General features: G+C 39.9%; 1 protein-coding gene across 1 annotated transcript; it reads right to left on the bottom strand.

Moving 5' to 3' along the window:
* Positions 1–244: 244 nt before the first annotated feature.
* LOC103493083 ((R)-mandelonitrile lyase 1-like) lies at positions 245–3,714 on the bottom strand. Its single transcript, XM_051084549.1, has 4 exons — positions 3,397–3,714; positions 2,529–3,179; positions 1,156–2,002; positions 245–392 (listed from the first exon to the last, which is right to left on the bottom strand). The coding sequence occupies exons 1-4, from the start codon at positions 3,539–3,541 to the stop codon at positions 302–304; spliced, it is 1,734 nt and encodes a 577-aa protein (XP_050940506.1). The 5' UTR covers positions 3,542–3,714; the 3' UTR covers positions 245–301.
* Between the last annotated feature and the right edge of the window lie 18,595 nt (positions 3,715–22,309).

Raw genomic sequence — 22,309 nt, 5'->3', positions numbered from 1 at the left:
TTACGTATTTAAGTTCTTACTTAATTAACTACATAATAAGCAAAGTATGAAAATTAGAATCTTCAATTTCAAGGTTTGATTAGCGTTAAGTATCCCCTAGCTGTCACAGTACTATGACAGATATAATATATGACAGATTTAACTGGGGATGGCATGAGATCTCTTTAACTATGGCTAGTAGTAATTAACATATACATTTATTAGTGTTGTTTTTAAGTAGGAAAAAGAAAGATAAAAGAAACAATTATCAACCAAATTTATTCATTAGAATATTTAAACATAAGATACAAGACTACATAAACTAGAACAATGTGTTATGAGACGGCTTAATTAGGTTAGTTAAATCATTTTTAACTCCTGATCTCTCTCGCAATATGTTAAGCCCAACATATCTGCAAAACAATTAAGAAACTGTCAGTATAAAAAAAAAAAAGTAAAGGGCAATAAAATAATCTACACCATAATTTTAACTTTTTTTTTTTTTAAATCTACATCTTTGAGTATAAAGTACCAAATACTCAAATTTCAACACCATATATATATATATATATATATATATATATTGTTAAACTACAAAAGCTGTACTAATTTCTTTTTGAAGAAAAAATATTAAGTGTAGTTTATTTAAACATTTTGCCCAATAGCTTTCTTTTTTTTTTTTTTTTTTGTTGGGTGAACATTACACCTGTGTAATTTCATGAACAATTTCAAGAATAAAATGTTAAAGTCTCAATTACCAACCATTTTGTTTTTTTTGTTTTTTTTTAAATTAAGTCTATTTCATTTCTATTGGTTAGATTTACATCTAAAATAGTTGAATTTTTAACTAAACTCCAACATAAATTCTAAAAATTCTATTTTTTTTAGTTTTCAAATTTTATTTAATTTTTAAAACTATAAAAAAATGTAAATAACAAAATACGAAATTTAGAAGTATAAATAGTGTCTACGAACTTAATATTTTAGAAAACAAAAAATCAAAAATCTAATTGTTACCCATCAATATCTAAATAATTAAAATATTTGTTTGATAAACTTGTGTTTTTCTCGAAATTAAGTTTATAAACAATATTAAGAAGTTCAACTTTGAGTTGAATTTGGACAAATATATACAACGAATTGAAAACATAATCAAATATATATATTATAACTCACCGGCCAAGCATCATGAGAGTAGCCATAGGATTGGTTCCAGGTGAATCAGAAAAAGTGGAGCCATCAACTACACGCAAATTTTTAACTCCCATGACTCTATAATTACCGTCGACAACTTTTCCCACCAAGCATCCTCCATGGTAATGCCAATAAGTCGTCACTGTTTTCTTACAATACTTTTCAACCACACCAATATCCGATAAATTTTCCGGTAGCGGAGGTTCCAAAAACGCAAAACTTCTCTTACCCTCAAAATCTTGTATCTTAATCTTTTCAATTGTTGCAGTTTTAAGAAAATCTCCCATTTTTCTTACTCCTCTAACACATTTAGCAAGATCATCAGGATGAGAATAGTAATTAAATCTAACAATGGGATTTTTCTTCACATCAGTTGAAGAATTCAATTTCAAGGACCCTTCAGAAAGAACCTCAGAGAATTTTCCAACGACGGTGGCTAAGCTCAAATTGACGGAATCAAATCCACGAGGAAGAAGACTAAATGATGGAGGCAGTGAAAATGGTAAAAATCCTGTGATAGATTGAAGATGGATATTGTCATCTAAGGTTCCAACAACTTTTACGGCTGTGATAACCAATGGATATGGAAGCACCATATTGACAGTGAAACGAGGATTGTCGGACATGGATTGGCCGACATGTGGTTGGTGAAGAACGATAGGTAGTTTTAAGGATGAAAGATGAGATTTTGGGCCAACCCCACTTAGAAGGAGAAGTTGAGGACTTCCAATGGCTCCTGCACTTAGAATAATTTCTCCTTTTCTGCGGATGGATGCTGTGTGTAACTTTCCTTTGGAATCTGAATATAAAACCCCTCTTGCTGATAAACCTACACAAATTGAAGAAAAGAAATCAATGTGATACAAAGTTGGAGGAAGCCATCTGTGGAACTAGTAGGGGTGTAAGTGGTTCAGTCCGACCAGGTTTTTATAGAAAACCAGAACCGAACCGTTCATTCGATGGAAGAATTCATGTGAACCAAAGCCGAACCAAATATAATCCCAAACCGGATGTAATAGTGTGTTCAATATAAGGATTAAAATGTCAATATTAAATTTTCGTGTATCAAATGATATACCCATAACCAAATAGTTATAGATATATTAATGTAATCAAGTGAGATTTATTATTATAAAAAAGCAAAGGAACATCTTCAAATATAGTAAAACCAACGAAAATAATTATAAATTAAAATATAGCAAAGTTTTTTTTTTTTTATCATTGATAGTCATTGATAGACTTGTATCAATGTCTATAATAGTCATTGATAGCAAATCTTTTAAATTGTTGACCTTATAGATATATGAATGAATTAAAATTAAGGTGAGATTTATTGTTCTATATTTAGCACTAACCAGAAAAGATGATTTTCTCTACTGTGGCTCGGACGACAACTTTAAGATTATTAGGGTGAGCCTTATTCAAAAGCTCCACAGATCCATGTCTATTTCCTTCTTTATCAAAAATTGACCCTCCAATTTTAGTCCCTAAACGATGGTTCAAATCAAATTCATTATAAGGACCAACTCCAGCTTCCAACAAACCATTTCTGAAAGCATATTGCCAACCATTATTCAAACTTGCTTCAAACACCACACCCTCTTCAACCCATTCATAAGCCTTTTTCACCAATTCCATATCCCACTTAACCCCAGCAGTTTCAAAAAACTCTCGATGTCCCCTTGAGTAGAATCCACCATTGAGCATACTAGTACCACCAAGGACTCGTCCTCTTAAATTCTCCACGCCATCCTCAGAAACAAATCGTTGGAAAGGATTTTCGCCATCGTCTTCAACCGTGTAGACATTTAAGAAACTTTGTTCCTTCAGTACAGAGGGATATTTGGTTGGTTCACTACCTCTTTCAAGAAGTAGGACTGAGAAATTGGATGATAATGTTGCAGCTAATGGACACCCTGCTGTTCCTCCCCCTATTATTATGTAGTCATATTCTTCTTCTGTTGGTAAATCACTAGCATCATGTACAAACTTCATGTATCTAAAATCTGAAAAAAAAAAGAAAAAAGAATTTATCTACGATTATAATATTAGAGGCAACTCAAAGGACAAAAGAGATTAATAGATACATTGAAATATCCTAATTAGGTTGGCATCCCAAGCATAGTTATCACACTCCAAAACCAAAAGAGATATCGTTGATAAAGCGAGCAAAAATGCAAAGATGCAAAAGTTCGATACAATAAAAAAGTGGGGTTTTATTACCTTCATTAGGGCTAGTGTTTGAGGAGAGGGGGAATCCCAAGTGAAAGTGAAGCATAGATATGAGAATGAATAGAGGAAAGGAAGCCATAATAAGACTATGCTCCATTATTGTGTTTTTTTCAAATTTCTTTATGTGGAGAGGCATGTCTGAATTTGTATATATAGAGGGAGATAGGAGTTTGAATTTAAAATTAATTTGGAATTCTCGTGATAGCTAGCTGTGATGTAAACATTTGGTCAAATTTAATCTAACACAAAAAAAAAAAAAAAAAAAAAAAAAAAAAAATACTCTAAATCCTTTTTAGAGAGAAATAACATGATTAGAAAGATTTTTGTTCAACAAATTTGGTGAGTTTTTAAAGCAAGTCGTTTAATTTTTTAAAAACCAAGAGATCTTACAAGAATAGATAAGTAGTCATCCTTTCTTTGATATCATAAGGTTCCTCTCATAACAATTTAGTAATGAGAGTCTTGTAGCTCATCAAGTTCATCATTTTTAATCAGATCTCAATTTTGTTTTATTGAATCGAATACCCATTTGGATCATATGGATTCTAATACCATATTTAATATAGTATGAGATTTCATTTTAAATCTAATTGACAAAAAAAAAAAAAAAAGAGTAGTTCTTTTATCTTATAGAGATTGAGAATTACCTAGCTTAATTTTTTCAATGTGAAATTCTCAATATACTCTTCTCATTATCAAATTGTTTTAAAATAAAACTTTTGTTATGTTATCTAATAATTATAAACAATAATGATGGAAAGCAATAATAATAATAATAATAATAATAATAATAATAATAATAATAATAATAATAATAATAATAATAATAATAATAATAATAATAATAATAATAATAATAATAATAATAATATGACATTTTAATTATGAATATCAATATAGATATTATTCATACCAATTATTTATATAGGTTAACAATACTAATATAATACTAGCATTATTACTTGGTCAAGCACACATGTTCTCTTCAAAGGTTACAATCCCGGAACAATCTCTCTCAATATAAATGCTTTGATTTTCTGATAAAGTTATACCGATTGACTTAGATCTAACCTTTGGATCTACTCTTCTAATACTTTTATAATAAATAAATTATGGGTTGTGTTGTGCAAAGTAATCTGTAAGTACTTCATGTACATTTATATTTATTGTCATGGTTACCGATTACAAATATACTAATTTAATATTGGTAACAGACTAATCATTAATATAGAATACTAATTGCCTCCTGATATTGATTAAAATAATACTCATATTCATCGTTGTTATAGATTATTACATTAATATATATTATTGATAGGGTAATAAATTCTTAGATGCAATATGGGATGCACTCACTCGTGTTTGTGCGTTCTCTTCTCATCATTTACATCAACATAAATAATTAAAATATTGCATAAAAGAAGTAAAAAGAATTTACCACATGATAGGATTTGATTGAACAATTTGATGGAATGAAGATAAATGATATTTGGAATATGAATATAAGCATGAATCTAGAGAAAGAAAGAGAGGTTAATGATGGAAATTTAGTAAAGAAGATGGTGTGAAGAATAACACATGGAGATAATTTAGACATGAGATTAGAAGTGCTCAAACAATCGAAACCGACCGAACCAACTGCAATCGGACAATTCTGTTAAGGGGCAGTCGGTGGTCGATTTTGCTTTTTAACGAACCAAAGTATTGGAGCCAAAAAAAAAAAACCAAAATATCGGCTGATGCACAAAAATTTTTTACTTTTAAAAAGAGAATTGCACGTATGAACTGAGAAAATAATAGCCAATAGTGTAGTTACATCATATTTAATGCCAAAATCATGGGTTGTAGTGAAATCAAGGTTTTACATAAAAAGAATGAGGGTAAATATGAATATATTTTTCTTTAAAATATTGAAAAAATTTCATATTATATACACCAATGAAATTCTTTATTTTATTTTATTTATTTTTCTCTTGTTTTCCAATTTCAGAGAATCATCCTTCAATCTTTTTCCTTATCTTTCTCCTTTTGCCTCTCCCTCACGCAACCTCTCCTCTCTCTTTTTCAATTTCTCTTGGTTTGTCTCTTCCTCTTTCTTCATTTTGTTTCTTCCCGATCTTCAATTTTGGCTCTTCTCTTATTTTCTTCTTCCCCTCATTTTCTCTTCCTTCTTTTAAGTTAAATTTTTCTTCTCTTTTCTCCATTTTCCTTTCTTTACTCCTCCTCCCTCGCTTTTTCTTTTCCAATTCAATCGAACTTAAGAAAGAGACGCGATTGATTGACCATGAAGTTGGCCGATCTGTGTTCTCTGTTATCTAGAGACTAACATAGACAAATTAATTGGATTAAAACCATGTTGGGATTTTGTAAAAAATATTTTATGAGATTATCTTTTATTAATAAGTTATTTAATTTTAAAAAGATAAAATATCTTTCTTTATTTTAGAAATCTTATATCAATATGTTTTTTAGATTATTCTTGAAGGAATATATATATATATATATATATATATATATATATATATATATATATATATATATATATATATATATATATTACGAAACTTATGGGTTTCAATATGGCTAATGACGTAGAGAGTAAGTGTAAAAGATTAGTCAAGTTTACTGTCGTTGAAGTTATACAAACAAAAAGAAGGTAGTGCAACGTATTACCTATGGTATCACCATGTTGATCTGTGATGAACTTAATGATGAGTAATTTGAAAGATGAAGTAGTGATTGAGAGGTCATCTTAGACTCAGGGGGAGCATGAAGACATTATCGGGTAGATTCACGTTATGTTCAGGGGAAGCCTGAATACTTAAGTGATTAAGTATATTAAGATAATCATATATTTGAGAAAAAACTACTTGTTGTATGAAATTAAGTATATTGACTATTGTGAATCTAAATAATATTACTCATATGAGCTATGCACAGCTCCCTAGATGTAGGCGGTATTTGTCGAATTGGGTTACCAAAGTTCTATGTGTTATTTTCTTCTGTTGTTCCTCTAGCTATTACAAAATAGCTAAATACTTGAGATTTAAATAAAGGTTTATTTAATTATCTCACAACATTTTTCAATTGGTATCAGAGCAGGTTGCAAATCCATGAAGATAATCATGGAAGGACCTTTAGCTTCACGCCATCCTATTCTCGATGGCAAAAATTATTCGTACTGGAAACCTCCTATAATTTCGTTTATTAAAACCGTAGATGAGGTGTCTATTCCAAAATCTAAAGTACACTGGACTGATGCTAAAGAACAAGCCTTTGTTGGGAATGCTAGAGCTCTCAACGCTATACTTAATGGTGTTGATCTAAATGTCTTTAAACTAATAAATTCTTGTAGTTCTGCTAAAGAAGCTTGAAAAATATTGGAAATCGCTTATGAAGGCACTACAAAAGTTAAAATGTAACGACCCAACAATTTCGGTTTTCCTTTGTTGTTTTGACCATTAATATTAATATTAAGTGTGGTTAATATTATTCTTATTAAACTAAAGTTTTTTTTCTTTTTATATTAATTATTGAAGTTAGGGGTAAATTAGTCAATTAATGGAGTGGCAAATTAATTAATTGCCTTAGAAAGGGTCAAGGGTGGAGAGAGAAAAAGGGGGCTATTAAATTCTTTTATTAATTTTGGAAATTCTTTTAAAAAGAGGCATTGGGAGACGTGAGACTCCTCATCTCCCCAAAGAAGAAAAAAAAAAAAGAAGAAGAGAAAACCCTAGTCGTCGCCACTCTCCGCGCCGCCGCCGCCCGCCGCCGCACGCCGCCAGCTTCAAGCAAGCGCCGAAGCCGATCCGCCGCGCGTCTGCAAGCCGAGTGGAAGCCGAACCATCCTCCGCGCGTCTGCAGCCGAATCCGCAGCCGCCAACCGAGCCGGAACTCGCCGCGCCGCTTCGACCTAAGGAGGACAGCCGACGCCGCGCCGCTCCGATCAGGAGGATAGCCGAGCCGCGTCGCGTCGCTTCGATCAAGCCGATCCGTGCAGCCGAAGCTCGCCGCGCCGCGTCGATCTGAGAAGTTCAGCCAGCCGCGCCGCTCCGATCGAGCCGAAGGGAGCCGCTTCAATCCGCGCACAGCCGTCTCCCGTAGCCGCCACTCACAGCCGATCCGCCGCGCGTGCCTCCAGCCGACGAACGAACCCGGAGCCGCTCCACGTCCGCGCGCCCGAAGCCGAAACGGAAGCCGCGCCGCGTCCAGCCCTCTCCGCGTGTGAGCCGCGTCCGCGTGGGAAGCCGCGCCGCGCATTTTCCGCGTAGCCGAGCCGCATCCCCTCCCTGTTGCAAGCCGAGCCGCACGCGTAGCTCCCTGTACCGAGCCGAGCCGCGCCTGCGCCAAGCCGAGCCGGTCCTATCTTCTTCCAGCCGAGCCGCCAAGACTAAATTGGCTCCATCCACCTAAATTTTGGTAATTTAATTAATTATTGTGGCATTTCCCAGTAAGACTCCATGCTTCGGACATTAATTAAATTAATTTGGGACTAAAATTAAGTTATTTTCCTTAAGGGACGTCTTGGACCAAGTAATTGCTGCAGCGCGGGAATTCTTCAGCAGGGGGGCTCGAGCACTGCAACCTCTCTAGGGTAAGTTATTTCAAATGAGTCTTGAACCGATAGTCGTTGGCGACCTAATTACGAATTTTGGCATATTAAACAGTTAGGACTTCGTCGCTTGGAAAGCGTACTGCCTCGTGGTTAGGACTCGACAAGTAAATCTCCAGGTAAGAGATTCTACTACTAGCTTCATGTTTAGAAGTATGAGACTATGTATGCCCCGACTTTTCATGTTAAGGATTAGACAGTACGTTGCTTGAGATAAACGATAGTATGATGCAAATGACGATATAGTTATACTATAGCCTGATATGTGTGGCAAGAGCTGTTATGGCTATACGACGAATGTCGGGACGGAGAGTGTAGAGATGATTTATGTGACATGTTATATGCTGATGCCATGTGTATGTATACTGCAATTAGGGTACCTGTTAGCTTAATCTGTTAGAGTCGTACCTGCATGGGTGTCCTTCGGGATCACCACCTATTGAGGACTGTGTGGTCCGACGGGACACCAGTCTAGCATGGATATAGATATGACTCAAGTGACTCGACGGGGTCTTCGCATCCCGACTGTCCTAGGTGTCCCCCGGGGCACTGGAGACCAGAGTTACGTTCCTACGGGAGCGCATGATTGCACGTGTTCGGGAACGTGCCAGAGATTGGGTACCAGTTATCAGGACTCTAACAGGAAGTTAACAGGCACCTAGTGGGACTAGTAGTGGGTCCCTTACTGAGTATTTTTATACTCACTCTCTCCATTTTATGTTTTCAGGTAGGGGACGAGGCAAGGGCAAGGGCAAGCTGGCGAGCGACCCGAAGTGAGACCGTGGAGGGCCATAGGGACTACCGCTTCCGCTTATTCTTATTTCAGATTTTTTTTGCATTTGAGTTTGAGTACTATTCATTACTTACCATCTTTTATGTAGATAGGGCCCGAGTAGGACTTCAGAACGCATTTACATTTTTTTTGCATGACTACCTTGTTTAATTTTTCTGAATGAAATTTCTTAAACCGTATGCGTTTTAATAAATTTTATGACTTAAACCACTTGTTCTATATTTAGTAATGACTTCGATTCAGTATAAGGAGTTGGGTCGTTACAGTTGGTATCAGAGCACAGTGTTTTAGGTTATGTAGACTGACCTACGATGTAAGTCATTTTTTGTTTTGGTTTTACTTCACCCTATGGCTATACGGTCCTTCGGCACTCGCCAGGTATGTCTAAAGCCTTGCTAATGTTAAGATTACAATTTTGCCTGAATAGTCTAAGACCTAGATATAGGGTGTTAAGTTCTTGTGGTGAAAAGTTTGTTGGTGAATTTTAGGGAGAATGCCGCCACGTAGGGGTGCACGCCGAGGAGGTGGTAGGGGAGGCAGAGGAGCCGGTCGTGGCCAGCCGGAGGCGCCACCTGTTGCACCGGCAGTCGACCCAAACGCACCGGTCACCCAGGCGGATCTCGCCGCGATGGAGCAGCGTTATCAGGACATGCTGCAAGCTGCTTTGGCGCCCTTCCTTGCCGCCCAGCAGAACCAGGCCGCCCCTATTCAGGCCCAGGCCGTCGCTCCTCCAGCCCCTGAGGAAGCTCAACCAGTACCAGTTCAACTGTCGGCCGAGGTGAAACACTTACGGGATTTCAGGAAGTATAATCCTAAGACTTTTGACGGATCCATGGACAACCCCACAAAGGCCCAAATGTGGTTGACGTCCATAGAGACTATTTTCCGATACATGAAGTGCCCAGAAGACTAGAAGGTCAGTGTGCAGTCTTCTTCTTGGAGGACAGGGGCACCGCCTGGTGGGAGACCGCTGAGAGAATGCTGGGGGGCGATGTCAGCAAAATAACCTGGGAGCAGTTCAAGGAGAACTTCTATGCTAAGTTCTTCTCTGCCAATGTGAAGCACGCCAAGCTGCAAGAGTTCCTAAACTTGGAGCAAGGCGACATGACGGTGGAGCAGTACGACGCCGAGTTCGATATGCTGTCCCGCTTTGCTCCCGATATGGTAAGGGATGAGGCTGCCAGGACGGAGAAATTCGTTAGAGGACTCAGGCTAGACCTTCAGGGCATTGTCAGAGCCCTCCGCCCAGCCACGCATGCTGATGCACTACGTATAGCACTGGATTTGAGCCTGCCTGAGAGAGCCGATTCGTCCAAGGCTGCCGGCAGAGGGCCAGCCTTGGGACAGAAGAGAAAGGTTGAGATGCAGCCTGACGTAGCACCGCAGCGAACACTGAGGTCAGGAGGTGTCTTCCAGAGACAACGACGGGAGCTTGCAGCAGCCGGGAAGACCCTGAGAGAGCTACCTGCTTGTACTACCTGTGGGAGAGTTCATGGAGGTCGTTGCTTGGCTGGAAGTGGAGTATGCTTCAGGTGCAGACAGCCGGGGCACACTGCTGATGTGTGTCCTCGGAAACCCTTTGAGACGACACCGCCCCAGCCTTCTGCGTCCCAGCAGGGGAGAGTTTTCGCCACCACCCGGCAGGAGGCCGAGCGAGCTGGCACAGTGGTGACAGGTACGCTCCCAATTTTGGGGCATTATGCTTTTGTGCTATTTGACTCTGGGTCATCCCACTCGTTTATATCCTCCGTTTTCGTTCAGCATGTGGGTTTGGAGGTAGAGCCTTTGGGTAGTGTTTTGTCGGTTTCTACTCCATCTGGAGAGGTCCTGTTGTCCAAAGAACAAATAAAGGCATGTCGGGTAGAGATAGCGAATCGTATGTTAGATGTGACCTTGCTAGTGTTAGACATGCAGGATTTTGATGTGATACTAGGCATGGATTGGCTGTCAGCCAACCATGCAAATATAGACTGTTTTGGCAAAGAAGTTGTCTTTAACCCTCCCTCCGGGGCTAGTTTCAAATTCAGGGGGGCAGGCATGGTATGTATACCCAAGGTCATCTCAGCCATGAAGGCTAGTAAACTACTCAGCCAGGGTACTTGGGGCATCTTGGCAAGCGTAGTGGATATTAGAGAGCCAGAAGTTTCCCTATCTTCTGAACCAGTGGTGAGGGAGTACCCCGACGTTTTCCCAGACGAACTCCCAGGACTTCCGCCTCCCAGAGTGGTAGACTTCGCCATCGAGTTAGAGCCGGACACTGCTCCTATCTCGAGGGCCCCTTACAGAATGGCTCCAGCCGAGCTAAAGGAGTTGAAGGTCCAGTTACAGGAGTTGCTGGACAAAGGCTTCATCCGGCCCAGTGTGTCGCCTTGGGGAGCCCCAGTATTGTTCGTGAAGAAGAAGGATGGGTCGATGCGCCTCTGTATTGACTACCGAGAGCTGAACAAGGTGACAGTCAAAAACCGCTACCCCTTGCCCAGGATTGATGACCTGTTCGATCAGTTGCAGGGAGCCACTGTCTTTTCCAAGATCGACCTGCGATCAGGCTATCACCAGTTGAGGATTAGGGACGGTGACATTCCCAAGACGGCTTTTCGATCGAGGTACGGACATTACGAATTCGTTGTGATGTCTTTCGGCTTGACTAACGCTCCTGCAGTATTCATGGATTTGATAAACAGGGTGTTTAAGGACTTTCTAGACTTGTTCGTCATAGTCTTCATTGACGACATCCTCATTTACTCAAAAACTGAGGCGGAGCACGAGGAGCACTTACACCAGGTTTTGGAGACCCTTCGAGCCAACAAGTTGTATGCCAAGTTCTCCAAGTGTGAATTCTGGTTAAGGAAGGTGACGTTTCTTGGCCACGTGGTTTCCAGTGAGGGAGTTTCAGTAGATCCCGCAAAGATTGAAGCGGTGACCAACTGGACTCGACCGTCCACGGTTAGTGAAATTCGAAGTTTTCTGGGCTTGGCAGGTTACTACAGGAGGTTCGTGGAAGACTTCTCACGTATAGCCAGCCCGTTGACCCAGTTGACCAGGAAGGGAACCCCTTTTGTCTGGAGCCCAGCATGCGAGCGTAGCTTTCAGGAGCTCAAACAGAAGCTAGTGACTGCACCAGTCCTGATAGTGCCCGATGGTTCGAGAAACTTTGTGATCTATAGTGATGCCTCCAAGAAGGGACTGGGCTGTGTCCTGATGCAGTAAGGTAAGGTAGTTGCTTATGCCTCCCGCCAATTGAAGATCCATGAGCAGAACTACCCTACCCATGACTTGGAGTTGGCAGCTGTAGTCTTTGCACTGAAGATATGGAGGCACTATCTGTACGGTGAGAAGATTCAGATTTACACCGACCATAAGAGCCTGAAGTACTTCTTCACCCAGAAGGAGTTGAACATGAGGCAGAGGAGGTGGCTCGAGTTGGTGAAAGACTACGACTGCGAGATCCTATACCACCCAGGTAAAGCAAATGTAGTGGCTGATGCGCTGAGTAGGAAAGTTGCACATTCAGCAGCGCTAATCACCAAGCAGACTCCCTTACTCAGGGATTTTGAGAGAGCGGAGATTGCAGTCTCAGTAGGTGAGGTTACCGCACAGTTGGCTCAGTTGACAGTTCAGCCAACCTTGAGGCAAAAGATCATTGCTGCTCAGCTGAATGATCCTTACTTGGCAGAGAAGCGTCGTATGGTAGAGACAGAGCAAGGTGAAGACTTCTCCATATCCTCTGACGATGGCCTTATGTTTGAGGGACGCCTATGTGTGCCGGAAGACAGCGCAGTTAAGACGGAGCTTTTGACTGAGGCTCACAGTTCCCCGTTTACCATGCATCCTGGGAGTACGAAGATGTACCAGGACTTAAGGAGTGTCTATTGGTGGAGGGGCATGAAGAGGGATGTGGCAGACCTTGTCAGTAGATGCTTGGTGTGCCAGCAGGTGAAGGCACCTAGGCAGCGTCCAGCAGGGTTGTTGCAACCCTTGAGTGTGCCAGGGTGGAAGTGGGAGAGTGTGTCGATGGATTTTATTACGGGACTGCCCAAGACCCTAAAGGGCTACACGGTGATCTGGGTTGTGGTCGACAGACTCACGAAGTCGGCCCATTTCGTGCCAGGGAAGTCCACTTACACTGCCAGTAAGTGGGGGCAGTTATATGTGACAGAGATTGTGAGACTACATGGAGTACCCGTATCCATCATTTCAGACAGAGACGCTCGTTTCACATCGAAGTTCTGGAAGGGACTTCAACTTGCATTAGGTACGAGGCTGGACTTCAGCACGGCATTCCACCCTCAGACTGATGGTCAGACAGAGAGATTGAACCAGATTTTGGAAGATATGCTGCGGGCCTGCGTGCTAGAGTTTTCAGGAAGTTGGGACTCCCATCTGCATCTGATGGAGTTTGCCTATAACAACAGCTACCAGGCTACTATCGGTATGGCACCGTTGGAGGCTCTGTATGGCAAGTGCTGTAGATCCCCTGTCTGCTGGGGCGAGGTTGGAGAGCAGAGGATGCTAGGCCCCGAGTTAGTGCAAACTACCAACGTAGCCATACAGAAGATCCGAGCTCGTATGCTGACAGCCCAGAGCAGACAGAAGAGTTACGCTGATGTACGACGTAAGGACCTCGAGTTTGAAGTGGGAGATATGGTCTTTCTGAAGGTTGCACCCATGAAGGGTGTTCTGAGGTTCGCGAAGAAGGGGAAGCTGAGTCCACGCTTCGTAGGGCCGTTCGAGATATTGGAGCGGATTGGCCCCGTGGCTTACCGCTTGGCGCTACCCCCATCTTTTGCTGCAGTGCACGACGTATTCCATATCTCCATGCTGAGGAAATATGTCGCAGACCCAACACATGTGGTGGACTTCGAGCCACTGCAGATTAGCGAGAACTTGAGCTACGAGGAGCAGCCTGTCGAGGTTCTGGCAAGGGAGGTCAAGAAGCTTCGCAGTCGAGAAATTCCACTGGTCAAAGTCCTTTGGCAGAACCATGGAATGGAAGAGGCAACGTGGGAAAAAGAAGAGGACATGAGAGCCCAACACCCCGAGCTGTTCGAGGATTAGAACTTTCGAGGACGAAAGTTTTTTTTTTTTTTAGGGAAGATTGTAACGCCCAACAATTTCGGTTTTCCTTTGTTGTTTTGACCATTAATATTAATATTAAGTGTGGTTAATATTATTCTTATTAAACTAAAGTTTTTTTTCTTTTTATATTAATTATTGAAGTTTGGGGTAAATTAGTCAATTAATGGAGTGGCAAATTAATTAATTGCCTTAGAAAGGGTCAAGGGTGGAGAGAGAAAAAGGGGCTATTAAATTCTTTTATTAATTTTGGAAATTCTTTTAAAAAGAGGCATTGGGAGACGTGAGACTCCTCATCTCCCCAAAGAAGAAAAAAAAAAAGAAGAAGAGAAAACCCTAGCCGCCGCCACTCTCCGCGCTGCCGCCGCACGCCGCCAGCTTCAAGCAAGCGCCGAAGCCGATCCGCCGCGCGTCTGCAAGCCGAGTGGAAGCCGAACCATCCTCCGCGCGTCTGCAGCCGAATCCGCAGCTGCCAGCCGAGCCGGAACTCGCCGCGCCGCTTCGACCTAAGGAGGACAGCCGACGCCGCGCCGCTCCGATCAGGAGGATAGCCAAGCCGCGTCGCGTCGCTTCGATCAAGCCGATCCGTGCAGCCGAAGCTCGTCGCGCCGCGTCGATCCGAGAAGTTCAGCCAGCCGCGCCGCTCCGATCGAGCCGAAGGGAGCCGCTTCGATCCGCGCACAGCCGTCTCCCGCAGCCGCCACTCGAAGCCGATCCGCCGCGCGTGCCTCCAGTCGACGAACGAATCGAGAGCCGCTCCACGTCCGCGCGCCCGAAGCCGAAACGGAAGCCGCGCCGCGTCCAGCCCTCTCCGCGTGTGAGCCGCGTCCGCGTGGGAAGCCGCGCCGCGCATTTTCCGCGTAGCCGAGCCGCATCCCCTCCCTGTTGCAAGCCGAGCCGCACGCGTAGCTCCCTGTACCGAGCCGAGCCGCGCCTGCGCCAAGCCGAGCCGGTCCTGTCTTCTTCCAGCCGAGCCGCCAAGACTAAATTGGCTCCATCCACCTAAATTTTGGTAATTTAATTAATTATTGTGGCATTTCCCAGTAAGACTCCATGCTTCGGACATTAATTAAATTAATTTGGGACTAAAATTAAGTTATTTTCCTTAAGGGACGTCTTGGACCAAGTAATAGCTGCAGCGCGGGAATTCTTCAGCAGGGGGGCTCGAGCACTGCAACCTCTCTAGGGTAAGTTATTTCAAATGAGTCTTGAACCGATAGTCGTTGGCGACCTAATTACGAATTTTGGCATATTAAACAGTTAGGACTTCGTCGCTTGGAAAGCGTACTGCCTCGTGGTTAGGACTCGACAAGTAAATCTCCAGGTAAGAGATTCTACTACTAGCTTCATGTTTAGAAGTATGAGACTATGTATGCCCCGACTTTTCATGTTAAGGATTAGACAGTACGTTGCTTGAGATAAACGATAGTATGATGCAAATGACGATATAGTTATACTATAGCCTGATATGTGTGGCAAGAGCTGTTATGGCTATACGACGAATGTCGGGACGGAGAGTGTAGAGATGATTTATGTGACATGTTATATGCTGATGCCATGTGTATGTATACTGCAATTAGGGTACCTGTTAGCTTAATCTGTTAGAGTCGTACCTGCATGGGTGTCCTTCGGGATCACCACCTATTGAGGACTGTGTGGTCCGACGGGACACCAGTCTAGCATGGATATAGATATGACTCAAGTGACTCGACGGGGTCCTCGCATCCCGACTGTCCTAGGTGTCCCCCGGGGCACTGGAGACCAGAGTTACGTTCCTACGGGAGCGCATGATTGCACGTGTTCGGGAACGTGCCAGAGATTGGGTACCAGTTATCAGGACTCTAACAGGAAGTTAACAGGCACCTAGTGGGACTAGTAGTGGGTCCCTTACTGAGTATTTTTATACTCACTCTCTCCATTTTATGTTTTCAGGTAGGGGACGAGGCAAGGGCAAGGGCAAGCTGGCGAGCGACCCGAAGTGAGACCGTGGAGGGCCATAGGGACTACCGCTTCCGCTTATTCTTATTTCAGATTTTTTTTGCATTTGAGTTTGAGTACTATTCATTACTTACCATCTTTTATGTAGATAGGGCCCGAGTAGGACTTCAGAACGCATTTACATTTTTTTTGCATGACTACCTTGTTTAATTTTTCTGAATGAAATTTCTTAAACCGTATGCGTTTTAATAAATTTTATGACTTAAACCACTTGTTCTATATTTAGTAATGACTTCGATTCAGTATAAGGAGTTGGGTCGTTACATAAAATATCTAGATTACAGTTGGTGACCTCAAAGTTTGAAGCCTTAAAAATGTCCGAGGATGAGTCTGTATCTGAATATAACGAGAGAGTTTTGGAAATAGCCAACAAGTCATTACTTCTTGGAGAAAAGATTCCTGAATCCAAAATTATGCGTAAGGAACCTGCAACCTCTCTAACTGAAAAATTTGACATGAAGGTTACAACTAAAGAGGAAGTACATGATATAACTAAGTTAAAACTGGATGAATTGTTTGGGTCTTTGCTCACATTTGAGATGACCATATCTAACAGAGAAAATAAAAAAGTCAAGGGTGTTTCTTTTAAATCAATATATGAAGAAGAGTCAACAGTCCATAAGTCTGAAAGTGAAGCAAATGTGACTGAACCTATAACTCTTATGAAGAAACAGTTTTCTAAGGTAGTCAAGAAGTTAAAAAATATGAATGCAACCGGATCCAACTCTAGAACTCCAACAAATTACAGAAGAGAGTGATAATGAGTTGTCTTTTAACAGCTAAAAATTCAATGGAAAAAGGATTCAGAAGCCAGAGTTATACAGAAAGAAAAGATATAAGGCCTCTTGGAAGAAAATGAAAGACTACTGTCTATTATGGATGTTAAAGCTGAAATTGGGGAGCTTCAGACTGAATATGATCAGACTATGAAATCTGTAAAAATGTTAAATTCAGGGTCTAAAAATTTAGATAAAATACTGAGTTCAGGACAGTCTAGTTCTAACAGATATGGTCTTGGCTTTGACTCATCTGTAAAGAATACTGGTCAGATAACTGGGATAAAATTTGTTCCTGCTACAGTAAACATCAAGAATAAACTACTTGTTGGAACAAAAGTTATTAGCGCTTCTACAAAAACAAGTAACTGGGTACGTCATTACTGTGGGAAAAAAGGTCATATCCGGCCATTCTGTTATGCCTTGCGAAGACATAGATTTCGATTTCAAGTAGCTGCACATAATTTATAGAAGCACAAGCCAAACTCATCAAGAAGTAAGAGAAGTTATCAAGGAATTGAGAGCCAAGAACTCTGAAAATTGTAATATTGCTTTTACAAGAATTCAAGCTTCAGTTGATGCTTGGTATTTTGATAGTGGATGTTCCAGATACATGACTGGAAACAAATCCTTCTTATCTGAGTTAAAAGAGTGTGAATCCGAACATGTTACTTTTGGAGATTGCGTAAAAGAAAAAATCATAGCAAAAGGTAATACTAAGAAATACAATCTACCATATCTAAATGATTTTTAATATGTTTAAGGGGACAAGTCAAATCTAATTAGTGTCAATCAACTTTGTGACCAAGGTTACATTGTAAATTTCGGCAAAGATAATTGTGTAGTGATTGATGCAAATGAAAAACTCTTATGCATGGTTGTAGACAGACTAATAACTGATATCATTAGATATCCAACAATTCTAATGTTTGTCACTCAATCAAAGAAGATCAGACTTGGCTATGGCACAGAAAGCTAGGACATGCCAGCTTAAGGAGTATTGATTAAGTTGTAAAAAATGAGGCTGTCATAGGAATTCCAAACATTGACTCCAAGAGCAAGTTCTTTTGTGGTGATTGTCAAGTTGAGAAGCAGATCAAAGCAACTCACAAAAGTATGAAGGAGTGTTGCACGAACAAAGTTTTAGAATTTTACACATGGATCTTATGGGTCTCATGCAAACTGAGAGTCCCGGAAAGAAGAAGTATGTTTTGCAGTTATGGATGATTTCTCTCGCTTCACATGGGTGAGATTTCTCAAAGGAACATCTGATACTGCCAAAGTTTGCATCAGTTTATGTTTGAGTCTACAGCGTGAACAAGGAAAGAATATTGTTCGAATTAGGAGTGATCATGGAAAGAAATTCGTAAATGAAGAACTAAACAATTTCTATGAAGAAGAAGGGATTCATCATGAATACTCAACACCATTAACTCCACAGCAGAATGGTGTAGTAGAAAGGAAAAATAGAACGCTACGAGAGATGGCTCGAGTCATGATTCATGCCAAATCTTTGTCTTTGCATTTTTGGGCTGAAGCTGTTAACACTGCTTGTCATATTCACAACAGAATTACTACTCGTTCTGGAACAACTATCACTTTGTATAAGTTATGGAAGGGCAGAAAACCTAATGCTAAGCATTTCCATGTCTTTGGTAGTACCTGTTACACTCTTGTTGACAAAGAGTACCACAAAAAATGGGATGTTAAATCAGAAAAGAGAATTTTTCTTGGTTATTCTCCAAATAGCTGGGCTTACAGAGTATTCAATAACAGAACCATAGTGGTTACGGTGACTATCAATGTAGCTGTAAATGATTATGAGTAGATGTGGCTGCAAAAGATTATGAGCAGACATACAAACGAATTGATGATGATGATGAACTAGCACCTAAGGTTACCATGGTACCTGAAATAGCTGCTGCTGATGTTCCTATAGCTGATACATGTGTAAATAACTTTGAAGATGACTCAAAATTAACTTAGAAGGAAGTAACAGCTGAGGAGAATGAACTTATTCCATCTTCACATGTCCGATCGAAAGAATCTTCCGTCGAGTTCTATAATTGGAGATCCTTCAACTAGGGTTATTACCAGGAAAAAGGACAAGATTTATTATACAAAAATGATTGCTAATATTTGTTATACTTCATTTATTGAACCTACATCAATGAATGAAGCTCTTAAGGATGAATTTTGGATAAATGCGATGCAGGAAGAATTACTACAGTTCAAACGAAACAATGTGTGGACATTGGTTTATAAACCAGAGGGAGCAAATATTATAGGAACCAAATAGATATTTAATAAAATAGATGAGAAATGACATGTAACAAGAAACAAGGCACGATTGGTGGCTCAAGGTTACTTGCAAGTTGAAGAAGTAGATTTTCATGAAACCTTTGCACTTTTAGCTAGACTTAAAGCTATACGCCTGTTACTTAGCATATCATGCATTCGTAAGTTCAAACTGTATCAGATGGATGTCAAGAGTGCCTTTTTAAATTAGTACTTGAATGAAGAAGTTTATGTAGCTCAACCTAAGGGTTTTATTGATCCTGTGTATCTGCAGCATGTATATAAACTCAATAAAGCTCTATATGGTTTGAAGCAATCACCAAGAGCTTGGTATGAACAACTTCCTATTTATCTTGGTCATCAAGTATAGTCCGTATGAGGTGCTGACAAAACCTTATTTATGAATAGATCTAACAAAGATTTGATAGTTGCACAAATTTATGTAGATGCTATTATATTATGAGGTTTTCCTGAAGATCTGGTTAAAAACTTTATCAATATCATGCAATCAGAATTGGAAATGAGTATGGTTGGTGAACTATCATGTTTTTTGGGTCTTCAGATCAAACAAAGACAAGAAGACATTTTTATCACTTATGAGAAATATGCCAAAATTGAGTTAAGAAATTTAGCCGTGATAAGTCTTAGCAAAAAAGGATTCCAGTTGCTACACATGTTAAAATCACTAAGGATATTACTGGGGAATCTGTAGATCATAATTTATACAGAAGCATGATAGGGAGTCTGTTTTATTTAACAGCTAGCAGATCTGATATTTGCTTATGTTGTTGGTATATGTACTCGGTTTCAATCTGATCCTCGTGTTTCACATTTTGCTGCAGTCAAAAGAATAATCAAATATGTTAATGGAATAAGTGAATTTGGAGTTTTATATTCTTATGATACAAATTCCACTCTTGTTGGATATTGTGATGCCGATTGGGCTAGATGCTAAGATGGTAGGAAAAGCACCTCTAGAGGATGTTTCTTTCCAGGAAATAATCTAATCTCCTAGTTTAGTAAAAAAAAGAATTGTGTTCACTTTCTATAGTAGAGGCAGAATATATTGCAGTAGAAAGTGAGTGTACTTAGCTCATTTGGATGAAGCAAATGTTACATGAATATGATATTCAGCAGAATATTATGATACTTTATTGTGATAACTTGAGTGCTATTGATATCTACAAAAATCTAGTGTAGAATATCAGGACAAAGCATATTGATATAAGGCATCATTTTTATCAGGGAGCTTATAGAAGGGGAACTTATAGAAGGACGAATCATTACACTTAAGCATATTCGATCGAACCTCTAGTTGGTTAATATATTCACTAAACCACTAGATGTAAATTCTTTTGAGCATTTGAAAGTTGGTTTAGGAGTATGTAAAATTTAAGTTTGTCATTTATTTCAAAAGAAATAATAAATAAAAAAATGAAAAATCATGGTTAGTATTATTGGACACGTCAACGCTGAAATAGACTTTAATAAGAGGTACATTGTGTTTAAGCGGGAAGTTTTATGTTTTTTTTAAGACTCTTGAGCTTCAAAGTAGATTGTTCATCTTCAGATATTCAGAGAACATGTTCTTGAAGTTTTGACTGTTGTTATTCTTTCGAAATGAAAAATGGTGAATACTCAAAAAGGAAACTATCAAGCTCGTTCATCCAAAGCGATTGATGAAGCTCTTGAGTCTCGAACCAACATGCATGGTGTGCGAATGAGGGTCGTTTAAAAAACACTCCCACTAGAAGACCTTATCGACTTCAATCGAAAAAGTCTCAGGTAAATATTTCTGAAAGTTCTCCTATTTTTGTGTATGATGAGCATATTGCTGATAGTGCTGCTGAGGATGTTGAAACTGCACCGGGTGTATTTGAGTCTCATGTCTCTAAGATGGATTTGGATGAGCGAGATGATGTTTCCTTAGCTAGATTGTTGAAGAAGGGGTTATTTTTTAATGTTGAGCCTTTTGTAGCTGATGTTCTTGTAACCACAAGTCATTCTGGTAAAGCTCTTCGTCTGAAGACATCCTTCTGCTATAAATGAAGAAGTTGGTCGATCTGGGCGTTCTCTACCAGTTAGGTCATATGTTCGGTTCGACTCTTCAGTTGACGATCAACATTCAGTTTCGGACCCTGATCCTATAGGTGATTCTACTAGTAGTTTAGGTGAGAACATTGCTGATCCTAGTAATGAGAATCTTGATACAAATGTCGATGATTATAGTGAACCTACTGATAATTGTGCACCTGATAACGTTTAACTAAACGTGGATGTTCCTCAAACAGAGACTCAACAGTCTCCAGGTGAATCAAGACCCAAGGAAAAGAAATTTCAAAAAAACCGGTGAAATATCACTACAAAAACTGGAAGGAAGAAGGTTCCACCGAATATTCCATCTGTTCCCATTGATGAAATTTTGTTTCATCTCGAAGAGAGTGTACAAAGATGAAAATATGTAGTACAGAAGCATGCATATTGCAGATGAGGTAAATGTCTTTGATAAGCACCATTCTTATTAAGTGTGATGGATCTAATTGTTGAGGCAAGGCTCTCCAAAACAATCTCAAATGTTAGGCCATTCTATACTCAACATATCGAGGAATTTATAGTCAACTTGCCTTATTTCCACAATCCAAGTAGTCCAGATTATCAAACATTGCAAATTCAAGGTTTGAAGTTTAAAATTTTTCCTGCTGTAATTAATGGGTTCTTGAGTAACACTGTGGAAACTAACTCTACTCCTTCACATCCATCTAATGAAGTCTTAGCTTCTGTACTATCTGGAGGAACCTTAACTGTTTGACCTGTGAATTAAATTCCAGCTGTGTCTCTTAGTGTAAAATATGTCATTCTTTATAAAATCGATATTGCTAACTAGTTTTTCTCTTCACATACTTCCACTGTTTTTGTTGCTTTAGGAACTTTTCTTTATTAGATATGCAATGATGAGACTGTAGATGTTGGACTTTTTATATATAATCAATTAATTTCTGAGGCATGTGAGAACATTTGGATTCAAAATTCCTATATTTTTGCCCCAATTTTTCTCGAGTTTGCTGATACATTTGAATGCTGAGGTTCTGACTCCAACTGATGCTCCTAGTCCTAACCCGAAGACTTTGTTCTTAAGTAATAGACTTTTTTAGGGGAATCATGTTCCTGATATAGAACATGATATGGGACCTTCGAGGAACCCTCATATGTTTGACATAGAAGATGTAGATGAGAGTGCTGAAGGGTTCTTTGTTCATCTAGACTTAGCCTCCAAAATTATAAATACACTTACAGCTAAGTCTCGAGCTCTCTCTACATCTATAAACTTGCTTACTGATAGGCGTTTCGAGGTTA

Source organism: Cucumis melo, chromosome 5 (genome assembly GCF_025177605.1).
Source record: "Cucumis melo cultivar AY chromosome 5, USDA_Cmelo_AY_1.0, whole genome shotgun sequence".
Classification (NCBI taxonomy): Eukaryota; Viridiplantae; Streptophyta; class Magnoliopsida; order Cucurbitales; family Cucurbitaceae; genus Cucumis; species Cucumis melo.
Note: the sequence above shows the minus strand (reverse complement) of the source record. Positions and strands in the feature narration are given on the sequence as shown.